The following is a 22,910-nucleotide window of genomic DNA, read 5'->3' as shown; positions in this document are numbered from 1 at the left end:
AGGAAAAGAGCAAAACTAACCAGTTTACAGAATTACGTAATTTACAAGGTTTCCATTCTGATTCTTTTGTGTCATTGCTGCTGGTGACCTGTCTATTTTAGAAAGATACACCACCTGCCAAATCCAGAGTGTCTTTGCTTTCAGTCCCCACTGTGATGTGGCCATGGCTCTGGGATGCTTCTGCTGCATAACAAGAGGATGCAGTTTCTTCTGGCTCATTCAAAAAAGCCAGAAAGTGATGAAAAGAAGATTCTCTTGTGTAGGAACTGTCTCTGTGGGAGTATGTTGAGGTTCCCTGGAGAAGACTGCTGTGTTGAAGTGTTTGAACATAGAGACTACTTTGGAGAAGTACTTTTCTGTGTTTGAGCTGACAGCTGTGTACTTGGAAGTAGGGAGAGGAATTTGTAAGTATGCAAGGGTTATATGTGGAGAGTGTAAGTTTAAAAACTGTGTTCTCCACTGTGATTTTCTATTTTTTGTGAGAGGACCTTATACTTTTGAACGTGTATATTGTCATGTTCAATTTTCCCAGACTAATTTTTTTTCTATAAAGGCACACCACATAACTGCTCCCCCCTCCCTTTTTATTCCTGTACTACTTGCTTACTTGCAAGCAAGATGGTACGTGACCACCTAACATTAGAAAGATTTTGACATAGAGTTAGTTTAGACTGTTTCCATTTTGAGGCTTTTGTGTTATCAAATGTTTTACACCAGCTTTCTTTCAGACAAGGACTTAGTGTGCATGGTGGCATCTCTGTCCAAATGCTGGCGTGGCAAACACTGAAACCTGGATACTTAAGCAAAGATTAAGATACTACTGTCTTAACTCAAATGCCAGATATTTTGTTTATGGTACTAAAGATCGTAGTTTTGATCCTTTATGGCATATAAAACAACTGTGTGCTCCTGGCTGTATTTCACTACACTAGAACTATTAGTTTGAGCTTCTGTGGAATACAGGTATGATCAATCTCTAAAATCAGCAGTATAAGCAGTAGGTTAACCCTACTGTTTGTCAAAATTTCATACACTCCACACTATATTTTACTTCCAGTGCTACCAACATAACAACTTGAAAAATGAATTTACTGAAAGGATTCTACATGGGCCTCCTAGGAGCAAATTAAAAACTTAAAAGCATAGGGTCCAACTGTGAGATGGAACCATTATAATTCGAATAAAGATAAGAGCAAATACACTGAAATAATGAACAGTCTTTGCGTAGATTCAGAAGTTCTCAGCATCTCATTCTGACACTGATGAATTTGTGGTTGTAAATTTACCAAATTGTCTTTCTCTATCTGCATTTGTTTTGGTGCTGTTAACTCTGATGTGGAATACCAGTACTTCATAGAGATCAAGTTTGCAGATAAAATATGTATTTATTACTATGATCGCTGCAGAAGCTTTACTAGTATCAAAAATCTAGAAGTGGATCTGTGGAAATTTCTATTATTTTTGTGTTTACATCAGTTCTCAGCTGTGCCTGTGGCTAAGCCATGCTGTTTCTTTTATTAAGTTGTCAGATTGCTTAAAAGAAATAATAACTAGATGAAATTGAACCTTGGTGTGACTGCTGATGATTGGGAAGGATGAATGTTTTGCAGATGAAACTAAGAGTTGTCTATCCTTTCTACCAAAACACAAGACTGATACTCGTTTCAGAGGTAGGAATGCAAGTTCCATCATTGTAGTGTGTATGCCTATGCCTGTCTGACTAACCTGCAGCCTCGATATCTCCAGTTTTTGGTTTCCAGCCTTTCTAGCCAGTCCCATGGAATTTGGCCCCTCATTCTGTTTATAACTTCTCCTTTCTGTCATGTGCTTTGAACCAGTCTGTGTGCTTCACATTAGACTGGTGTGAACAGAAAGCCCTGCAACAGTGACCTGTTCTCTGCTCTTTCTGCCATTTTGTATACTGCTTCCTAGTTATCTACAAGAAGAAACTAGGCTAGAAGGATTTGCAAAACCAGTTTTGGAAAGGACAGATTACCTATTAGTATCAATGTTCAGTGTTGACGTAGGTGGCAGAGTGAAAACAGGAAAAAAATCACATGATTTGGTTACAGTTTTCCCTCTTAACTTGCAAGTAAAAATCATCTTAAACCAAATCCTTGTCACAGTGGAAATGGTGCTTTGGGTGTTTGTCACCTCCAGTTAGAGCTGTTGTCATTCAGATTAGGTTTTGAAGGCTATTGGGGATCATTAGCCAGTGGTCTGTGTAGTTGCCCCATTTCAGAATGGTTTAAGCAACTCTATCTATGTCAGATCTGCGCTCGATTTGCTCCACTGGCTCCCAGTCAGTTTCCAGTATCATCTATGGCTTTGGTCTTGATCTTCAAAGCAACTATTGGATCAAACACCCCAGCTACATCAAAGGCTGTATTTCTATTTGTGAACTACCAGAATAGCTGTATTCCTTTGGGCGATGTAGATGATGCAATACCAGAGCAACCACGCGTCTCGTGGGACACAGTGTTCTGGGTTAGGGATTCAGGCAATGAAAAAAGTCCCCAAGGCAATCAGGTGAATGCAGTGTAAGAGATGGCTTAAAGGAGGCACTACAAAACATCTCCATGTGCTCCATTATAACTCACGGTGCAGAAGAAACTCCCATTTTTATCTGAAACATAATTGTCAAAAGGAAGAAAGTTAATATGCTTTGAAATGCTGTCAGGTCATGAAAGATATTGTATGTTTAAAAGTTGTGTACTTGTTCAGAGTACCTACTAACAGTATTTAAAACTTACCTTTGAATTGCATTAAAATCACAAACTGCTTACTGGGACAAACCATGATATTAACAAAAAACAAAGGTGACATGCCTCTAAAGGAACTGAATCTTTTAGTAGGAATAATAAATATTGTATAATTTGTTAGTGTTGAAAGACAGAGATCAGGTCTGACCAACTTCAAAACAAACCTTAAATTCTTTATTTTTAGTTGATTGAAAGTCTTCCACCACTGTGCTGTATCTAAAGTGCTATGGACAGAATTGGCACTGCTGAAACAATTCTCTGCCCCTCTGAATTTGGTTAGCAGGGACTAATAAATTGCTCAAAGGATTGAACATAAAAATTGCAACTTCAGATTATTTAATCAAATATAAAATAAATATCTATTAAATTAAATATAAGCTAAATACCTCAATAAATGTGTTGTGTAATTTAAATCCTGGATAAAGCAATGTCATCTGTGTATCCACAGGTTTTCATAGCATGGTTTTCAGCTTTCCATTTTTATCTCATGGCAGTAGATAGTTCTCACTTGAATGCCTAATGGGTGGCAGAAAGAGAACATCACTACTGTACAGAAAAACGTAATCCCTTGAGTGTCCATTTCCTTAAAAAGTTACATCAATTTCTTCATTTTGGGCTTCTCTCAGCCTGCCTAACAGATCTGTCTGATCTTCATGTATTCAGGTTTTTCTGTAAAGAAACTCAGTTGCCATTGTATCTTGTAATAAAAACAGCTGGGTGTTGTGTAGGAGGTACCATGTCTTGAAGCAGGGCAGCAGCTCTAGAGGAACCTGCCCTGTTTGCTTCACCGTATGCATCTTTCCAAAATGCTTGAAATGAGTCATCACCGACTTGGTACAGTGTGTTGATGGCAGTGAGGATCCAAACCTTCTATATTACTGCATAGGAACTTTGCTGAATTTTTCTGTAGCGTTGTCTTGAGAAAAGAAGAATCTTACAGGGAGATTGTGTGAATACAGAGATGTTGCCATCTCAGTGCTGTATTAAAAAGGGAAGTTTTCACACAAAGTTTGTATGTACTGGAACTGGACTGCTAATAGAAGGGGCCAGCCTGTCTGGTATAGTAGAAGAGAGATAGTTACCCTGCGGCAGAATGAAAATAGCAAGGTAAGGGCCACTGAATCCTGTTTTCCTGACTAGCCTGATTGAATAGGTTTCTGTCCACAGTAGAATGTCATAATAAATCATTCTGCAAAGCAAATTGTCACCTAACCTTAGACATAAATTACAGACAGTACAAATCTGTTCTTCAGTTCCTGTTGTCTTTGATAGTGCTTGCTCTAGGAAGGCTCCAGTTGCAGTCCTCTAAATTGCATCCTATTTGTAAGTTTTATCTAAAGAATTCTTACAGGTGTTACCTCGTGCTGTGATTTGACATTTTTTCCCCCCATTCTTGCGGTGAGTAATGTGAAGCCACAAGATTCCTTCTTCCTGACTGGTTGATAAAAATTTGAATAAAGAGTAAAAAAAAATAATGAGCTTCTGTTGTTCAGCTGTGGGTGATAAATGTTCATGCTCAAGTTCTTAACAATTTCAGGGTCTTACAAATATTTTAATGAATATGTAACAGGCAATGTTTATGAGAAACACGACCTTGTGATTCATGATGAATTAGAAGCATCTTTGCCAATTATTTCTTTTGTAATAGTAAGCATTGCCTTGAATACATCTCTGCAACATTTTTGCTGGAAAAGTGGATGTGAAAGCATAATGAAATTGAAGGTTTGCTCTGTGAGTGTTTGTCTTACATGTACGTATATCATAAAATGGTTTCATGATAGAATAGTTTGAACTTAAGATCATACAGTTTCAACACCCCTACCATAGGCAGGGACACCTCCCTCTAGACCAGGTTGCTCACAGCCCCATCCAGCCTGGCCTTAAATGCTTCCAGGGAGGGGGCATCCACAAGCTCTCTGGGAAGCCTGTTCCAGTGTCTCACCACCCTCACAGTAAAGAATTTCTTCCTCATATCTAGTCTAAATCTTCCCTCTTCCACTTTAAAACCATTTCCCCTCATCCTGTCACTACCTGCCCTTATAAAAAGTCCCTCCCCAGCTTTCCTGTAGGCCCCCTTCAGGTACTGGAAGGCTGCTATAAGGTCTCCTTGGAGCCTTCTGTTCTCCAGGCTGAAGAGCCCCAGCTCTCTCATGTTGCCTTTGTAAGGGAGGTGCTCCAGACAAAACTGAAAAACTGATGCAATATCCGCATTTTGCTGACATAGTTGAGAAGATGCATGTTAACAGCAGTCTTAAAAGATGACTGCCAGTAAATGTTGGCTTTCTGTTGCACAGTGTCCCACATACATGTTAAAAATATTTTATTCCATATCACAGCTTTGAATAATGTTTCTCTTTTGCCTTTTTTATATATGTATTTCGTATGCACCTCTTCTATTGAAAGAACAGATGTGATGGCTCAAGTGAAGAGCAAATATTGAATGTTTAAAAGAAATAAGCTATAATTTAATGCAGAACACTTTTCAAATATAGAGATTCTGTAGAAAAAAGTAACCTTCAGAAGAGTTTTCTGTTGAGTTAATAGTGCTCTTTGATGTTGTACTAAAAGATGAACTGGAGGATATTGTTGCAAGGCAAAAAATACATGTTTTTTTAAAATTCTGTTGTGAACCATTGTACTTGAAGTTCCTGCTATCAGCATGCTTTTCAGTCAGTGGCTATGTTACTGCAGGTAGTTCACAGTGGTGCTAAGTCTGATGATACCCTTAGTGATTTTATACACCCAGGTGCGCAGTTACCTTTACTAGTTTTTCATAGTAGTCAAGAGCAAAATGCATGTTTCATGTGTTTTTCCTTTTGCCTTCTAATAGCAAGTCTGGCTTTTAGCATTTTCTCCTTGCTTTCAATGCATTGTAGAAGTGTTGCTGGACAAGCACTTGCAGCAGTGACTAATCTTACCCCTCACCAGCTCATTTCCTTTCACTTACTGTATATGCCAATATAAAAGAAAAGGAATTTGATAAGAGTTTTGTTTGTTTTTATTGTGAGATGTGTGCACTTGAGGACAGCATTCTTCTAAAACTTTGTCCTGGAGATGTATGGAATTAGTGAAAAATCAGGACAGTAATTAAACTTAAATATTTAATGTGAAGTTATTCATAGAATAAAGTATCAATTAAGCGAGTGCTGTTTTGGAAACTCAGCTGAGGGGATATCATTTAGAAATGTAAACAAAAGATAGTGATGTATTTAATTATAGGGGTTTTTTTTGCTTTTCACTATAAGAACATGCGAATCTAAGATCTGTGTGGCTTAGAATTGCCTGTAGACTGAGTTTTTGTGTGCATATGCAATTGCATAAGTCCTCCAAACTGTTTGCTTTGTTAGTGCCTGTTAGCAGCAGTAACAGAAATTACAGAAAACCAGAAACATTTAGAAAAGTGCTGCCATTAGTTCAGGACTGCGTGCAGCAGAGCCTGTCCTTGCAGTGCAATTGGATTTATTATATCATCCCAAACCATTATGGAGTGGCACCTTCTTGTGAACTTTTCATTAAAGAATCAGTGAGGCATTCCCCCACCCCTGGAGAAAATTGCCTTCCAAAGAAGGGCTGCAAGGCAGAGGGGAGCTGAGCCCCAGAGAGGAGAGTTGGGAGGTCCTGGGAGGGAGCCTCAAGACCACACATCACTTGTGGTGAATGGCAGAAACTGCCATTGGACAGCTGACTAGGCTCAAATTTTAACATTTTTGTTTTAACTGGCATGGAAAACTGCCTAAGTTTTAAACTAGGGTATTTTATAAAATACACCTTACACAAGTGATTAATGTGTCCTCAAACTTGCATCTCTTTGCCAGTGTTTCTGTGAGACAGTAGAGTTTTGTCTTAAGCACTTCAAGATGACTGTTGATAAGATGCTGCCAAAATCTTTTAGGTTTGGTAGATTTAATATGAAAGTAGATTTTGAATGTAAATCCTTGAGCTTCCTTTTGAATAATATTCTTTAGCCTTTAACAGTCTTGAAGGAAAAGCACCGATGACAACAGAAACAATTCCATTTTCCTGGGTATACTAGCGATGCCCTTCAGGTGTGGTTGAAAGGATTTTGTTACAGTGTCTCTGTTAATGGAGTCGAGGATGTGTTTGCTTGTCTTGTAACTCTCCATTTGTCACCTGGCAGGCTGAAGGGGAAAGGGTGGCTGTTCTTGCACATAGTGGAAGTGAAGATGAGTTTGATCCAAGTACTCTTCCAGATCCCGATGAATACAAAGATTCTGATGAAGAACAAGACACAGAAAGTGAAGACAGCTATAGGTATGTACATATCTTCCACACTGATTTTGAAGTGATCATGTTTTTTAGAAGCTGATGTGTTTACATGTTAGGAACTCATTTTACGGTTATCCTGTTGCTTCCCCTACTTAATATTTAAGAGTTTGTTTGTAAGGTGGGTACTGAACAGAAATCTGTGCTAAAGGCTATGATTTCCTCTGGTGAAGCTGTATGAGAAAGATACTTTCAGTCAGTGTTGAAGCAATCTCCATGAGAATGTTCCACATGCAAAAATCTTGACTAATTCCCTGTAGGTTTCATTTGTTTCAGAACTACATTTCTCTTTTGGCATGTTGCAGGCTCTGTTTGAAGAGAAAACACTGAAGACTTTTGAGGGTTTGGATGAGCCTTTTATACCAGTGTTACATAAAATAAATTTGTGCATGCTGAAACCCACGTTGTATGGTTTAGTGCTGCTCAGACTCATAATGCTGTAAAGGAAGTGGAATCTCAGTTTCTGTAACACAATTAACAGTGTTAAACTTTTGTTTTTAATTTAAAACCATATTTTAATTATATGAAACTGGAGATTTTGTTCCTTGTAATTTAACAGAAAAGCACAGGGTGAGGATGAGGTAGCTTATTGCAATATGTTGCATTTCTTCAACATATACTGCAGGAAGCCCAAAGGATACAGAGTGAAGTCCTGTGTGGTTTTTGTCATTGGCTTCACAGCAACAAGTCCATTTGTGTTTTTCTAACAAACAACATAAAGTGTTACAGATTCAGAAACATGTTACTGACACTTAGTGCTGTTAAGTGAGAGTGTAGATCTTTATTTTGCCCTCTTCTAGACATCTAGGTTTAGAAATCTCTTACTTTTCATGTCTGTATCAGATAAATCCTAGCAACTACATATTGTTGCTAGCTCTAGTGTGACTGCACGTTGTGGGGATGGTGTGTAGGACAGGGTGTTGGGACATGGGTTTACAGATTGGATAACCCTAAGTGAACAGCTGGTGACCATAGCCCTGTAGATCCTTCACCAGTGTGCTGATCAGTAGAACTGACAAGGATGGGTAAATGCAGTGGTTTTCCTAAGCAGCAGAAGTTGTTCTTTTTTAGTGCAAGGAGTGAAAGAGGGTAACTGTAGCTGAATTGTAGTTCCTTCTGTGCTTTCACTTCCCTAACTTAATTCAGTATCTCTACTCCTTGTAGAATGACTGAAAAAGCTGGGTGAAAAACATTCCTATAGCTTTTAAAAACAGGCAGAAAACAAGAAACCAATGGTTAACAAGGTTCTTCCAGTTCCTACTGTATTTCTGACATCTTGACACTGCCCATTAGCTTTTGCTGAGAGGAAGAAGCAAAATTTGTCAAAATGTTCTCCTGTAATGAGGTTTAAGATTCAGCATTTATTGAGGAGGTTTGTATAAGAGGATTTGTAGATTGCGTTTCATGTGTTACTAGAGTTTAAATGTATCAGTCCATACTTGATGAGTGCATTCTCTTGTGGTATTTTTATATTGCTTGGAGCAGAATCAGGTTAATATAATGAAACTGTATTCTCAGCTTCCCCCAGATAATTTTAGAAATATGGTTAATACTGTCTTCTTAATACCCAAGACTTATGAGTAATTCTTGGATATAAGACAGTGATTTGAGCTAGAAGATGCTGTGGAACCCCATTTAGTTGGAGGTTACCGCTTCTGTGCTGACATTAGCTGTAAGACAAGGACTAGAAGAGCAGTGTATTTAGGAATTTTGGTTTATGAAGAAGATGAATAAAGGAGCCAGGAGAAGTATTTCAGGATACTAATGGGACTGTAGCAATGTCCATTCTGTTGTTTTGCCTTTGAGAGCAAATTCTGAACTGACTTCAGTAGTAATGCTTTGCTCCAGGTTAAAAAAAAAATAAGAAATAGTGGAGAGGATATCATGAGTTAAGAGATGGTCATTGATAGTTGTTTCTTGGAAAAAGAAAAAAATAAGTTTACTGGAAAAGTCTGAAGTAGAGATTTGGTAAGAGGTTGGCCGTTAAGCAATACTTGTTTATTAGTTAGTATGTTGCTTCTGAAGGGCAGATTCCTGGAATCCATTAGACAGATGTACTAGTGCACTGGTGGGAAGGATTTATCAGCAACCAAGCGTAGGAAACCCAGTGTCAAAATGTTACCTATTATACATTTTGTTACCTCAGATGTTTCCTAATTACTCTGAAGTTGCTGCATACCTAGTGTAGGAAAAAGGTATGTAAATGCTGCGTTTTGTAAACAAGATTTAGCATTGTTTCATCTGTTGCCTTAGCTAGGAAAAGCGATCTCAACAAAACCATGTTTTGTAACATAACTGTTTAATAAGTATTTTGAAAACGCTATGTGGACTGTCAGACTAAAATTTGGAGGGTTTGCCTAGTTTACTTTCAGTATCATTAAATAACACTAGGGGAAATCTTTCTTTTATGCATTCATGCATCACTTTTTATATTAGTACCTTCCCCAAGGATGTCAGCTAGACTCAAGATTTGCTACATTTTAAGAATAAAAGCTGATAGAGTTGGACAGATTCTTGGCAATGCTAATCAGTGCATATTTTTTTGGAATCAGCTGCTGACCTGGCCCTCTGGAATTGGAGTGTCGGCTCACAGAAAGAAGGTCATGGTCATTTCCCCTTCCTGTGAGGTAGAATGGAAAGGAAAGTGCATGTTAAACAGGAAAAAAAAGGAGTTAAATAATACCTTCTAACATATTTTTCTCAGCAAATCTCAAAGCACTTTACAGAGGAGATAAGTATGATTTTTGCAGACAGGAATGTTGAGTCCCAAAGTAACTTACGATCAAGTTGATGACACAGATCTGGGAATAAAACTCAAATGCCTTGAGGGCCAAGTGCTCTGTCCACTGGACAGCATTTTCTTGGTAACTGATTTTTTTGTGGAGTTTTTTTTTGTGTTACATTTTTCAACATGCCAAGTTTACACACATATACTTAACACCATGTAGGTGCAGTGTAGTCATTTTATTGGTTTTGTCCTCACCTGAATTACCTTTGCAGAGAATATGTTCTTGGAATGTCTGGATGCCTACAGTGTTTTATTTATCTCAAAATTACATTCAAGTCTAATCTTCTTGGATGGAAAGAGTAATTTTGAGCACAAAAAATATTCTCTGTGTATGATCCAACATGAGCTGAGATGGATTCTTTTTCCACCATGTATTAAATCTTGTCAGGTTTACTTTACTAAGTGTGCTTTAAGTATGTTGTTTGCACCATGTTTAGAGGTGACTTTGGAAGGAAGTGTAATGATAGAATATTTTCCATGCTACAATGCTATCTGTATTGTGTCCATTTATTTAAAAAATAACTTAAAATCTAGGAGGATTTTACCAATGAAATTTACTTCTTTTTAAGTTACAGATTTAGGCGTGAGCATGGCAGAAAATCATGTATTTTAAAGGTTGGATTTTATTTGGTCTTTGAAACCTGGTTGTGTGTGGAAGCTACTTTAAATATGAGGGCTGCTCCAAAAGCAATGCCCTCCATTTTATTATGTTGCCCACGACATCAGAGGCAGACATTGGTGGTATGGCAGTAGAGATTGAGCCTTCCTGACAATATTCCATTACATTTTGTTGCCATGAGACAGGTGGCAGCAGAGGGGCAGTCTGTCAGAATGACATCACAGAATCACAGAATTGTAGGGGTTGGAAGGGACCTCCAGAGATCATCGAGTCCAGCCCTGCTGCAGAGCAGGCTCCTTGCAGCAGGCTGCACAGGTAGGCGTCCAGGCGGGGCTTGAACGTCTCCGTAGAAGGAGAATCCACAACCTCCCTGGGCAGACTGTACATCTGATGTGAAAGAACATGTGAAGCAAAGATGTGGAACTGAATTCCTTCATGCTGAAAAAATGGTACCCATTGACATTCATTGATGCTTGCTGAACGTTTATGGAGACCAAATAATGGATGTTAACAGTGAGGTGGTGGGTGGTGCATTTCAGCAGTGGTGACAGTGGCGTGAAAGACAAGCCATGTTCTAGATGACCATGCACAGCTGTCACACTACAAAATGAAGAGCATCTTGATCAGCTCATCCACACAAATCAGTAGATTATTTTGACCAGGGAACTGTTTATGGAGGTGAATATTGGTTTGAGTGCATTGGAAACAATGCTGTCAATGTTGGAATATCACGGTTTGTGCCAGGTGGGTTCCACGAATGCACCGAAACCACACAGAATACACTGTTTCCACACAGAAAGAACACCAAATGCAAGTTTGTCAGGACCTATTGAACCAGTGCATGGCTGAAGGTGACAGTTTCCTGAATCACATCATTACTGGTGAAGAGATGTGATGTCAGCACTATAAGCTGGAGTCAAAACAACAGTGCATGGATTTGTGACTTGTGAATTCCCCATGGAAGAAAAAGTTCAAAACTCAACCCTAAGTGGGTAACGTGATGTGCAGTGTTTTTTGGGATAGGAAAGGGGTGATCGTTCTGGATTTCTTGGAACCTGGATCAGCTCTGACTGCTGTGTCATGGTGCTGACTAAGCTGAAGGCTTGAACTTCTAGAGTCAGGTCAGAGAAGAAGAAAACCTTTCTCTTGCAACATGATAATGCCAGTTTGAAGACCATGGAGCATTTTGCCAATCTTGGCTGGACTGTCCCACCATGCCCATCCTATAGTTTGGATTTGACACCTTCTGATTTCCACCTCTTGGGGCTGATGAAAGATGGACCATGTAGGCAACATTTTCCTGGCAGCAATGCTATCATAGCAGATGTAAAACAGTGGGTCAATTCTGCTGGTGCAAATTTTTCTTAGCAATATATAGTGTTTTGTAGCTGAGAATTTGCTCTATCAGGTAGTGTTATTATGCTCTTCGTATCTGTTTCAGTTTTCACGGAAATAAATAGTAGGCATCACTTTCGGAGCAACCCACGTAAAAATAATATTTAAAATTTTGAATAAGAGAAGCCAAGGAGCATCAAATAAAGCAGATTTTATATTGTAATTTTTTTAGATGTAGCTGATAGTCGTTAAAATCTTAACATTATTCAGTTCTTTGAAAAGCATTCTTGCAAATCATCTACTGAATCTTAAATTCTGTTATTTTCCCATGCAATGTCAGCTCATTTTTGCCACGCAAACCCTCCTGACTTCAAGTTTTTTGGCATTCATTTAATGACAACAAGGTTGCAATTGGCTTTTGACTCCTTGATTGAAATATTTGTTGAGTAAAATACTTTTGTAAATCTGTTCTGTCTGTTTAGTGTTCTGGGAGTTGTAATCTAGTTGGGGTGATTTTTTTCCAGTTTTGAGGTTCAAGCTTTCCCTGACTTGTCCCAAGTATTTCTTGGGGTAACATATCTCAAGAAAGCCATCACTTGAGGTTTCAGGCCTGTCAGTCTGACCTCAGTGCCAGGGAACGTTATGGAGCAGTTCATCTTGAGTGCCATCATACAGCACCTACAGGACAGCCCGGTGATCAGGCCCAGTCAGCATAGGTTTATGAAATGCAGGTCCTCCCTGTCTAATCTGATGGTCTTCTGTGATAAGTCGACATGCTTAGAGGAGGAAAGACAGTGGATGTTGTTTACTTGAACTTCGGCAAGGCATTTGATACAGTTTCCCACATACCTGGCTGCTGATATTACCACTCATCACTGATCTCCATCTGGACATTGAGCCATTGGACCACTACATTTGGTGTATGATCTTGTTACCAGTTCCTTGTCCATTGAATAGGTCACCTGTCAAACTCATATCTTTCCAACTTAAATTTCCTTTCATCCCACCCTCAACATTTCTTTCAAACTAGAGGAGCTATACAAACTGTTAGTTAAATTTGTCTTTGAATTGAATTTCCTTCCAGCAGTACCTCTATAAGCTGAGTAATTAATGACACCAAGCATGTAATATGAGATTAATTTTTGTCTATCTAGCAGCGTTCTTCATATTGGTGTAAGGCTATCAATGTAAATTGTTAATGAGGTGAAAAACTTAAGTGCATTGAATAGAGTGGAAGAAAAGTGTTTGGCTTTCTTAAAAAACAGTTTTGCAGTCAAATTGAGTTTCTGATATTTCTAATCCATCAACTTCTTTAAATAAAAGTGTTAAGAAGGAAGAAAGTTACGGCTGACCTCATCATTAGCTTCTTTAAATCTTTATTAGGTGTAACTGATCACGTTAACTCTTAGATCAGCGTGAACTTGTGGGGAAAGGAGAAATATCTTAGTTCAGATACAATTTCATTTGTGATTTTATGGTAATTTACCAGCTGACATGTGCAAGTCAGCAGTCAGTGCCATTTGGTTGTGTACTGTGCTGTATTTTTGAAAATTATGGCCAAATTACATTTTTTTTGGTACATTCTTTAATATATTAAATCTGGATACTGATGTTGTGTGTAAACCTGATACAAAGTTGTATGTGGTTCTTGATGCAGTTTATACTAAAACTTAACATAGAAGGAATTCAATTATAGAAAGAATTTGTTTGACTATTTATCACAGATCTGTCATCATCCTTCTCTCATTTGAACTCATTCAGAACTGCTTTTCATATTTCAGAGTAGGGAGTTTAATCTATATATAGTGAAATTCAAGTGTGTTTCATGTACGCATCTGAGAAGTTAAATATATATATAGATATTACATGTTTATATGTATATATGAAAACAAATATATGTATGTATGTGTCTATACACGCATAGTTTCACCACTGTTTGCATCCACAACTTCTGCTTTATCTGGTAAACTGTCTTTGTCTCAACACCCAGGTTCTCATACTTCTGATTCTCTCCCCCATCCCACCAGGGCAGAATGAGCAAGCAGCTGTGTGCCTACTGGTTTTAACAGGTTGCCCAGAGAGGTTGTGGATGGCCCCTCCATGGAGGTGTTTTAGGCTAGGCTGGATGGGGCCCTGGGCAGTCTGATCTAGTACTTGATTTAGTGGCTGGCAGTGGCATTAGAACTAGATGATCCTTGAGGTCCCTTCCAGCCCAAGCCATTCTATGATTCTAGGATTTGTTATATTAGGTTGTTATTTTGTGGTAGGGATCTTTCCAGGTGTACTTCTTTCATGCTTCAGACTTTACAATGCATATTTTTATATCAGATAATTTAAATCATCGTTGAGAGCTGAAAGATTGACTGTGGAACACACAATCAGTAATTTGTCTCAGTAAACGAGGTGTGTTACACTTGTATCCCCATTCAGAATATATGCAGTATTTTTCTTACTACTGTATATAGAATACTGTATTTTCAAAACTTGTTTCAGAAGGAGCCTGAAGAAGAGAAGGCTCCAGGGGGACCGTACAGCGGCCTTCCAGTACCTGAAGGGAGCCTACAGGAAAGCTGGGGAGGGACTTCTTTTAAGTGACAGGATGCGAGGAAAGAACTTTAAACTGGAAGAGGGTAGATTTAGAGTAGATATTAGGAAGAAATTCTTTACTGTGAGGGTGGTGAGACACTGGAACAGGTTGCCCAGAGAGGAGGTTGTGGATGCCCCCTCCCTGGAGGCATTCAAGGCCAGGCTGGATCAGGCTTTGAGCAACCTGGTCTAGTGGGAGGTGTCCCTGTCTATAGCAGGGGGGTTGGAACTAGGTTATCTTACAGGTTCCTGTCTACTACACCTGTCTACTAGAAGCTTTGGGAAGTAAAGGTGACCACACAACAGAAGCAAGGCATTGATGATTTGCTTTGGGTGTTTTTTCCCATCAGATTCTGTATGCTTTCTGTGCAGTAATAAAAAAATAAGCATATTATCTTGCTGGTCTGATTTTGGTTTGAATATATTTTCATATTCCAGATTGTAGTACTTCAGCTCCAAGGCAGACTCAGCCCATCTTTTGCTTTTAGTACAATTACACTGGTATTTCATTACAAATAGATTAATCTTCTTTTTTCCTGCAATTGTTTTTTTACAAATCTAGTTTGAGTGGTTTTGATTTACATCATTGGAATGGCCAGTAAAGGGAATAACACTGAGCAATATATTTTCATTACCATTTCTCTGTACTGTAGCATTCTTACAGCAAATATGAAAGAAGCTGCACTGGGCTTTGTGGAAGGGACTGCAGTAATTAATCTTCATTAGGATTGCTGCCATGGCCTTGTGAATTAAAATTTATTGCGTAGAAGGAAGTTTGTGGCACAACATATTTGATTAGCAAAATGCCAATATTTAAGAAATAAATTATTGCTAACTTTTCTAAACTGTATTTTATTAACAGATTCATTCATTATTCACGTATGCTTCTTCGGGAAAGAATCTGTGTCTGCTGTGTTACAGTTTGGGACCTCAAGTCATGGCCTGCAGTTTGTTTCCAAGTGCTGGTAAACCTCAACTCCAAAGCAAGCTCTGATAAATGATAACTGAAGCAGAGCTGGTCTAGAGATCTTGGAGTTGCTGTTGTTTAATCAGTGGTAATGTGGCTGTGTGGCCTCATGTTAAATGGCTGATTCAAAACCACAGAAACCTTTCAGAGCAGAGATTGCCCAGATCTTGAATCATAGGACCATAGAATGTTTTGGGCTGGAGGGAACCTGTAAGATCATCTAGTTCCAACCTCCCTGCTATAGGCAGGGACACCTCCCTCTAGACCAGGTTGCTCACAGCCCTGTCCAGACTGGCCTTGAATAATGCCTCCAGGGAGGGGGCATCCACAACCTCTCTGGGCAAAACCTGTTCCAGTGTCTCACCACCCTCACAGTAAAGAATTTCTTCCTAATATCTACTCTAAATCTAACCTCTTCCAGTTTAAAACCATTTCCTTTCGTCCTGTTGCTACATGTCCTCATAAAAAGTCCCTCCTCGGCTTTCCTGTAGGCCCCCTTCAGGTACTGGAAGGCCTCTATAAGGTCCACCCAGAGCCTTCTTTTCTCCAGGCTGTAGGGCCCCAGTTCTCTCAGCCTGTCCTCATAAGGGGGGTGCTCCAATCCTCTGATCATCTTTGTGGCCCTCCTCTGGACCTGCTCCAACAGCTCCATGTCCTTCTTATGTTGGGGGCCCCAGAACTGGACACAGTACTCCAGGTGGGGTCTCATGAGAGCAGAGCAGAGAGTCAGAGTCACCTCCCGCTACCTGCTGGTCATGCTTCTCTCGATGCAATCCAGGATACAGTTGGCCTGCTGGGCTGCAAGCACACATTGCCAGTTCATGTTGAATCTTTCATCAGCTGACACCCCCAAATCCTTCTCCTCAGGGCTGCTCTGAAGCCATTCTCTGCCCAACCTGTATCTGTGTTTGAGATTGCCCCAACCCAAGTGCAGGACCTTGCACTTGGCCTTGTTGAACTTCATGAGGTTGGCATGGTCCCAGCTCTCAAGCCTGTCCAGGTCTCTCTGTATAGCATCCCTTTCCACTAGAATGTCAACTGCACCACTCAGCTTAGTGTCGTCTACAAACTTGCTGAGGGTGCACTCGATCCTACTGTGTCCATGTTGCCTACAGAGATGTTAAATTGCACTGGTCCCAGCACTGATCCCTGAGGAATGCCACCTGTCACCGGTCTCCACTTGGACATTGAGTCGTTGACTGCAACTCACTGAGTGCGACCATCCAGCCAACTCCTTATCCAGCGAGTCGTCCATCCATCAAATCATAGAATCATAGAATTAGCTAGGTTGGAAAAGACCTACAAGATCATCTAGTCCAACCATCCACCTACCACCAATAACCCCACTAAACCATGTCTCTCAACGCTATATCTAAACGTTTCTTGAACACCTCCAGGGACGGTGACTCCACCACCTCCTTGGGCAGCCCATTCCAGCAGCTGATGGCTCTTTCAGAAAAGTAGTGTTTCCTAATGTCCAGCCTAAATCTCCCCTGGCGCAACTTGAAGCCATTCCCCCTCGTCCTGTCACTAGTTACAAGAGAGAAGAGGCCGATCCCCAGCTCACTACAACCTCCCTTCAGGCAGTTGTAGAGAGTGGTAAGGTCCCCCCTGAGCCTCCTCTTCTCCAGACTGAACAATCCCAGCTCCCTCAGCCGCTCCTCATAAGGCCTGTGCTCCAGACCCCTCACCAGCTTCGTCACCCTCCTCTGAACACGCTCCAGGGCCTCAATGTCTTTTTTGCAGTGAGGGGCCCAAAACTGGACACAGTACTCGAGGTGGGGCCTCACCAGGGCTGAGTACAGAGGGAGAATGACTTCCCTACTCCTACTGGCAACACTATTTCTGATACAAGCCAGGATGCCATTGGCGTTCTTGGCCACCTGGGCACACTGCTGGCTCATGCTCAGCCGAGCGTCGACTAATACCCCTAGGTCCGTTTCCTCCATACAACTTTCCAGCCACTCTGCCCCAAGCCTGTAGCACTGCCTGGGGTTGTTGCGGCCGAAGTGCAGGACCCGGCACTTGGTCTTGTTGAACCTCATCCCATTGGCTTCAGCCCAGAGATCCAGCCTGTCCAGATCTCTCTGTAGGGCCTCTCTACCCCGAGGCAGATCGACACTTCCTGCCAGCTTGGTGTCGTCTGCAAACTTACTGAGGGTGCTCTCAATGCCCTCATCCAGGTCATCAATAAAGACATTGAAGAGGACAGGCCCCAGCACCAACCCCTGGGGAACACCACTCGTGACCGGTCACCAGCTGGATTTAACCCCATTCACCACCACTCTCTGGGCCCGGCCCTCCAGCCAGCTCCTTAGCCAGCAAAGGGTGCACCTGTCCAAGCCACAGGCTGCCAGTTTCTCCAGGAGAATACTGTGGGAGACAGTGTCGAAGGCTTTGCTGAAGTCTAGGTAGACCACATCAACAGCCTTTCCCTCATCCACCAGACGGGTCACTCGATCATAGAAGGAGATCAGATTGGTCAAGCAGAACCTGCCCTTCACAAACCCATGCTGGCTGGGCCTGATCCCCCGGTTGTCCTGCAAATGCCGCGTGATCTCCCTCAGGACAATCTGCTCCATAACCTTCCCTGGCACCAAGGTCAGGCTGACAGGCCTGTAGTTCCCCAGATCCTCCTTACGACCCTTCCTGTAGATGGGAGTCACATTGGCAAGTCTCCAGTCTTCTGGGACCTCTCCAGTTGACCAGGAACGCCGATAGATGATGGAAAGCGGCTTGGCTATCTCTTCCGCCAGCTCCCTCAGTACTCTCAGGTGGATCTCATCCGACCCCATGGACTTGTGGCCGTCCAGGTGGAGTAGTAGGTCTCTGACCGTTCCCTCCTGAATCATGGGGGGTTTGTTTCGCTCCCCATCCGAGACTTCCAGGTCAGAGAGTAGAGTGCTCTGAGGACAACTGATCTGGCTTTTAAAGACAGATGTAAAAAAGGCATTGAGAACCTCAGCCTTTTCATTGTCCTCAGTGGCCACATTCCCAGCTGCGTCCAGTAAAGAATGGAGATTCTCCTTGGTCCTCCTCTCACTGTTAATATATTTGTAAAAGAGTTTCTTGTTCCCTTTAATCCCAGCAGCCAAGCTTAATTCAAGCTGGGCCTTTGCCTTTCTAATTTTCTCCCTGCACATCCTGACAACCTCTTTGTACTCTCCCCAAGTTGCTTGTCTCTTCTTCCACAGGAGATACTCTTTTTCTCCTGGAGCCTCAGGAAAAGCTCCCTGTTCATCCACGCCGGTCTCCTTCCCCGCCGGCTCATCTTGTGGCTCAGGGGGACAGCCTGTTCCTGCGCCTTCAGGACTTCCTTCTTGAGGAGCAACCAGCCTTCCTGGACCCCTTTACCCTCCAGGACCAAATCCCAAGGGACCCTCCCTACCATCCTCCTGAACAATTCAAAGTCTGCCCTCCGAAAGCCCAAGGTCCAAGTCCAAATCTGAAGTCCAGATGCAAGTTGAATACCAGGAATTAAAAGCTTTTTTTTTTCCCTTGGTATCTCCTCAAAACACACTTGGGAGATTGTTTGTTAGTAGTTAAATTAAGAATGTTCCCTGGTGTATTGCTGTCAAGGTCGTAGTTACAAGTAGATCCCTGTTGCCCAGATGCCATTCATCTGTGCTGGTATTCATTTCAGGGACTGGATTCATGAAGTGTGCTTTTAGTGCTTGTGTGATAACAGTTACCTGTCAAAGGGACAGTACCTTCCTTTGTTGTTACAGCTGTGCAAATGGTGACCGCAGAAATTACTGTGTTTGTTGACAAGTGAGCTCTTGGTACCTCTTTGCTCCGTAAACACAGCCCAGCCCAGTAAATCTTTCCCTCAAGAGCTTCAGCTCATGTGGGCAGCTCAGGCTGCTGCAGCAGTGAAAAGCTAAATTGCACCAGATGGTGAAAGGAAGGAATTGTAATCCAGCTGTATGTCCCCCTTTTTAAGTGCTGTACATAGGAGACAAAGAGACACACTGGTGTTGGTCTGGATCTGAATTGTGGATTTGCTTTCTAACTACATTTTTATGTTAGAAAATAACTCACTGAAGAATTACTTAATTTTGGCTGTTGTAGTGGACACCAGCTGGTAGTGCATCAGTGTGTGGGTACGTGAGGAGTAAGGGGCCGTTTATGGCTGCGGAAAGTGACCAGTGATAAAAGATCAGCTCTGCAGGGTGGGCTAGTGGCCCTGAAGGAACTCAGGGGAGACCACATAGGAATTCATTTGACAACAAGTGCATGCATTTGACAAGTGCACACGTGCCTGTGTAGTTGCTTCCACAAACCTATACCTTTTCTGTGCACATCTGAGATGTGCACCTGTTACACCTCATCCAAAGGGCTTTCTGTCTGAAGAGTTAAGGAGAAGGACCGAATGGATATGGGATGCAGCTTGGTGTCATGATGGCAGACATCTCTCCTGGTCATTTCCCAGCATCTTTTTTCAGTTTGCCACTTTCACCCTTTTTCAAAGCTCTGAGTGCTTAACCAGAGCAGCTCCCAGCCCCTCTGCACACCACCCGGATCACAACTGGCACAGCCCTGTCCTTCATCGCACATCTCCAAATTATGAACTTCTTATTAGTACATGGCACCTGTGGCGTTGTTCTCTGCTTATTCTTCTAAGTATCCTTTGTCAAATTCTGTCTTGCATCTACTTTTTGTGCGTCATGAAAACACAACCCTACAGCTCTCTTTGTCACTAAGTGGCTTCTCTGCCACTTTCCTGCGTTATGCATTCCTCCTTATTCACTTCTTGAGCTTACAGCCCAGTAGGGGTCAAATTAGTGTGAAAATACTCCAGATGCCAACATGTAGATACATATTTAAGATGCGCTATTGATCCAGCACCATGACCTCCCAGTAATAACAAGAAGCAGCTTGCCTCAGTACAACATACCTCAAAGCTTACAGTGAAAATTCTTGTCACTGTGCTTTTGTTTGTGGAAAAAATCAGAAGCCTCACAGTTGCTTTTGAATGTGTTTTATATTTAAATTTGACACCTTGCAAACATCCAAACTCTAAAGTGAAATGCTAGCTTTTTGGTGTTCAAAGTCTGTTTCATAACTTGAGAGATTTCTATGCTGTTTTAATTGCTGAGATGTTTTGAACTGGCGTCCTAGATGAAACATTAGTCAATTAGGAATGCAAAGCAGGCTTCAGAGTCGATTCAAATGCTGGAAATAATTGGCTCTTTTGCAAACAAGCTAGGATTGCTTTTACTTAATGGAGTTTCAGCCTTACTGCTTTTAAAGCAAACCACATAATCTGTTCTGATCAAAGAGGACACCATGAAACTCCGTCCCAAACCCACAGTGGCCACTTGGAAGCAGCACTTGTGGGTCTTTTTGTATACTCTCCAGATAGGTTTTGTGCTTATGGAGTGTCTTGAGCACTGCAGAGTGAAAAAGTTGTCTTTGCTCCAGAAAAGGAGTAAAATAAACATTGGTAGCGAGCATTGAAAAGCCACCCCCATGCAAATGACAGCTCAAAAATGACAAGTTGTTAAATTCTTTGAAATGGCTCAATTTCAGGAGAAGTACTCAAATGCTGCATAGTCATGAGCTGTTGCATTGCACTGGTTCTTCTGGTTCGAAAGGGGAAGAGCCATGTGAATGTAGGCTGGATCATTTGTTTTAATTGTGAGAGTGTAAGATATTTCTCACAGACTTTTCCTCCTCTCTCTGTGTTGTGATGAGTGGGCAGGAGCTGGCACCTCCGTGGCAGCAGGTGGGACAGAGAGAAGGAACAGCCTGCTGCATGGCCACCAGATGCTCCTCCTCTGTCGAAATAATGTGGGGCAGCCAGGGTGTGTGGCAGCTGCACTCAGGGCCCAGGTCCATTCAGAGTGTGGGATGCAAGGAGCTGAACCTACTGTAGGGAACGTGCTTAAGGAGGGGCTTGGACTTGAAGATCTCCAGAAGTCCTTTCCCCCCTCTGTAATTCTGTCATTCAGTGAAAGCTGTGTGCTTGGGCTTTCCCGTTGCTGCTGTCATCTGGCCATGTGACAGAAGTGGCAGTAGTAAAACATACACAGCTGTTTGGTCCAGATTGAAGGCTGCAAATGCCAATTCATTCCTATCTTAGTAAAACAAGCAGAAGGAATAGGAATTCACCAGGGAAGGGAACTGGGTTTGGGTTTGTCTCTTCCTCATGTGGCATAGAGGTGGTTAATAGCTTCCAAGGACTTATTCTGAAAGAATGAGAAAGAGGGGCTTGAATGAGATGGACTCAAATCAAAGCTGCATTAAGTAAGGGTAGGATTTGCCAATGAAATGACAATTCTCATATTTTTATTGTGGTTGCAGATTTATTATAGGCAATCCTGAACACATGTCAAGGTCCACTGACACATCACTAAATCAGTTTTGTCAAGTTGTCTGTCGCTGTATAAGGCAGTAAATATTAGATAAGGCTGATGGCAATATCTTGATATACTGTAATCAATTAAGACAGCAGAGTGTTCACCACCACCACGGTCTGAGAGCAGTTCTAATTTAGGCATGCAGAGTTCATCAGCTTCTGTTGCTTTACTCTTCTGAATTGTAATTTTGTTTGCTCTTATCTTGACATAAATTTGCCTTGTTTAAAATGAATTGTTTGATTACATGATGATATTGATTACCACAGTTGTTAAAAAAGCGTAATTGATTTTTTCTGTAGAGAACTTGAGGAGAAGAGTGGAAGAAAGAGAAGAAGCCCCAGTGACAGTGAAGCAGCAAGAGAAATGCCACAGAAAAGAAAGAAGGCAAAATTCAGCCAAGAGGAAGATCCCTTTTTGCCACTGGATACCGGGCTCTCTCTGGCAGAGGATGAAGAACTTGTACTACGTCTGCTCAACAGTCACAGCTAATTATCTTCCCGCACATTTTTTTGGGGGGGACATAATCACAGTTTTGTTGGTCATCTACACAAGGTGAATATGGCATCTGGGCACATGGGTGCCAGTGGATGAAGATGCTTGTGGTCCATGCACAACGGACTTGCCTCACAGCAGCTTGTAGATTATAGGCAAGGTCTAGTTTGATTTATAAGACTTCCTAAACCAATTTTCCAACCTAAATCTGCAGATGTCATCTTCCCATAACATATTTATAATTTAAGATCTCCAGATTTTGAAGCAATTCTCTTTTTTTTTTTTTAATTAATCCTGCTTTAAATAAAAACAAGGAGGCTCCTTTCTTGACTGTGTCAGATTTGCTATTTTGGAAGATACATGTGTACTAAAATTTCTAAAGAAATACTGTTGGCAGCTCAAATCATACTACTTAAAAATAAAATAATGTTTTATGTATTGTGTACATGCATTTAAAATATTTTATTAAAATTCCTGAAGCTTTGGTATAAACTTATGGTGTATCTTTTGGCTTTGTAATGAAAGCACTTATTCATCTGTCAGTTGTCATTTCTTGTATGATTCTGTCACTTGTGTTAGGCAATTCAGAAAACCACTTTCAGAAGCTAAATTCTTGGGTTTGAGTCCCATCTGAGTGAGGACAGTGTGATACCCCAAAAAGCAGAGTGTAATGCTGTCTGATGAAGTCAGTTACGTGGTGCAGGCTGTGTGGCAG

General features: G+C 41.3%; 1 protein-coding gene across 1 annotated transcript in view; it reads left to right on the top strand.

Moving 5' to 3' along the window:
- Nucleotides 1-22,640, top strand: part of DDX10 (DEAD-box helicase 10) — a 172,771-nt gene extending 150,131 nt beyond the window's left edge. Inside the window, exons 17-18 of the mRNA XM_021380233.1 lie at nucleotides 6,901-7,034; nucleotides 22,003-22,640. Of these exons, the coding sequence (XP_021235908.1) occupies nucleotides 6,901-7,034; nucleotides 22,003-22,192 (324 nt within the window). The 3' untranslated portion in view covers nucleotides 22,193-22,640. The remainder of the gene's footprint in view (nucleotides 1-6,900; nucleotides 7,035-22,002) is intronic.

This window comes from Numida meleagris, chromosome 1 (assembly GCF_002078875.1).
Source record: "Numida meleagris isolate 19003 breed g44 Domestic line chromosome 1, NumMel1.0, whole genome shotgun sequence".
Lineage (NCBI taxonomy): Eukaryota > Metazoa > Chordata > Aves > Galliformes > Numididae > Numida > Numida meleagris.
This window is presented reverse-complemented; position numbering and strand designations above follow the sequence as displayed.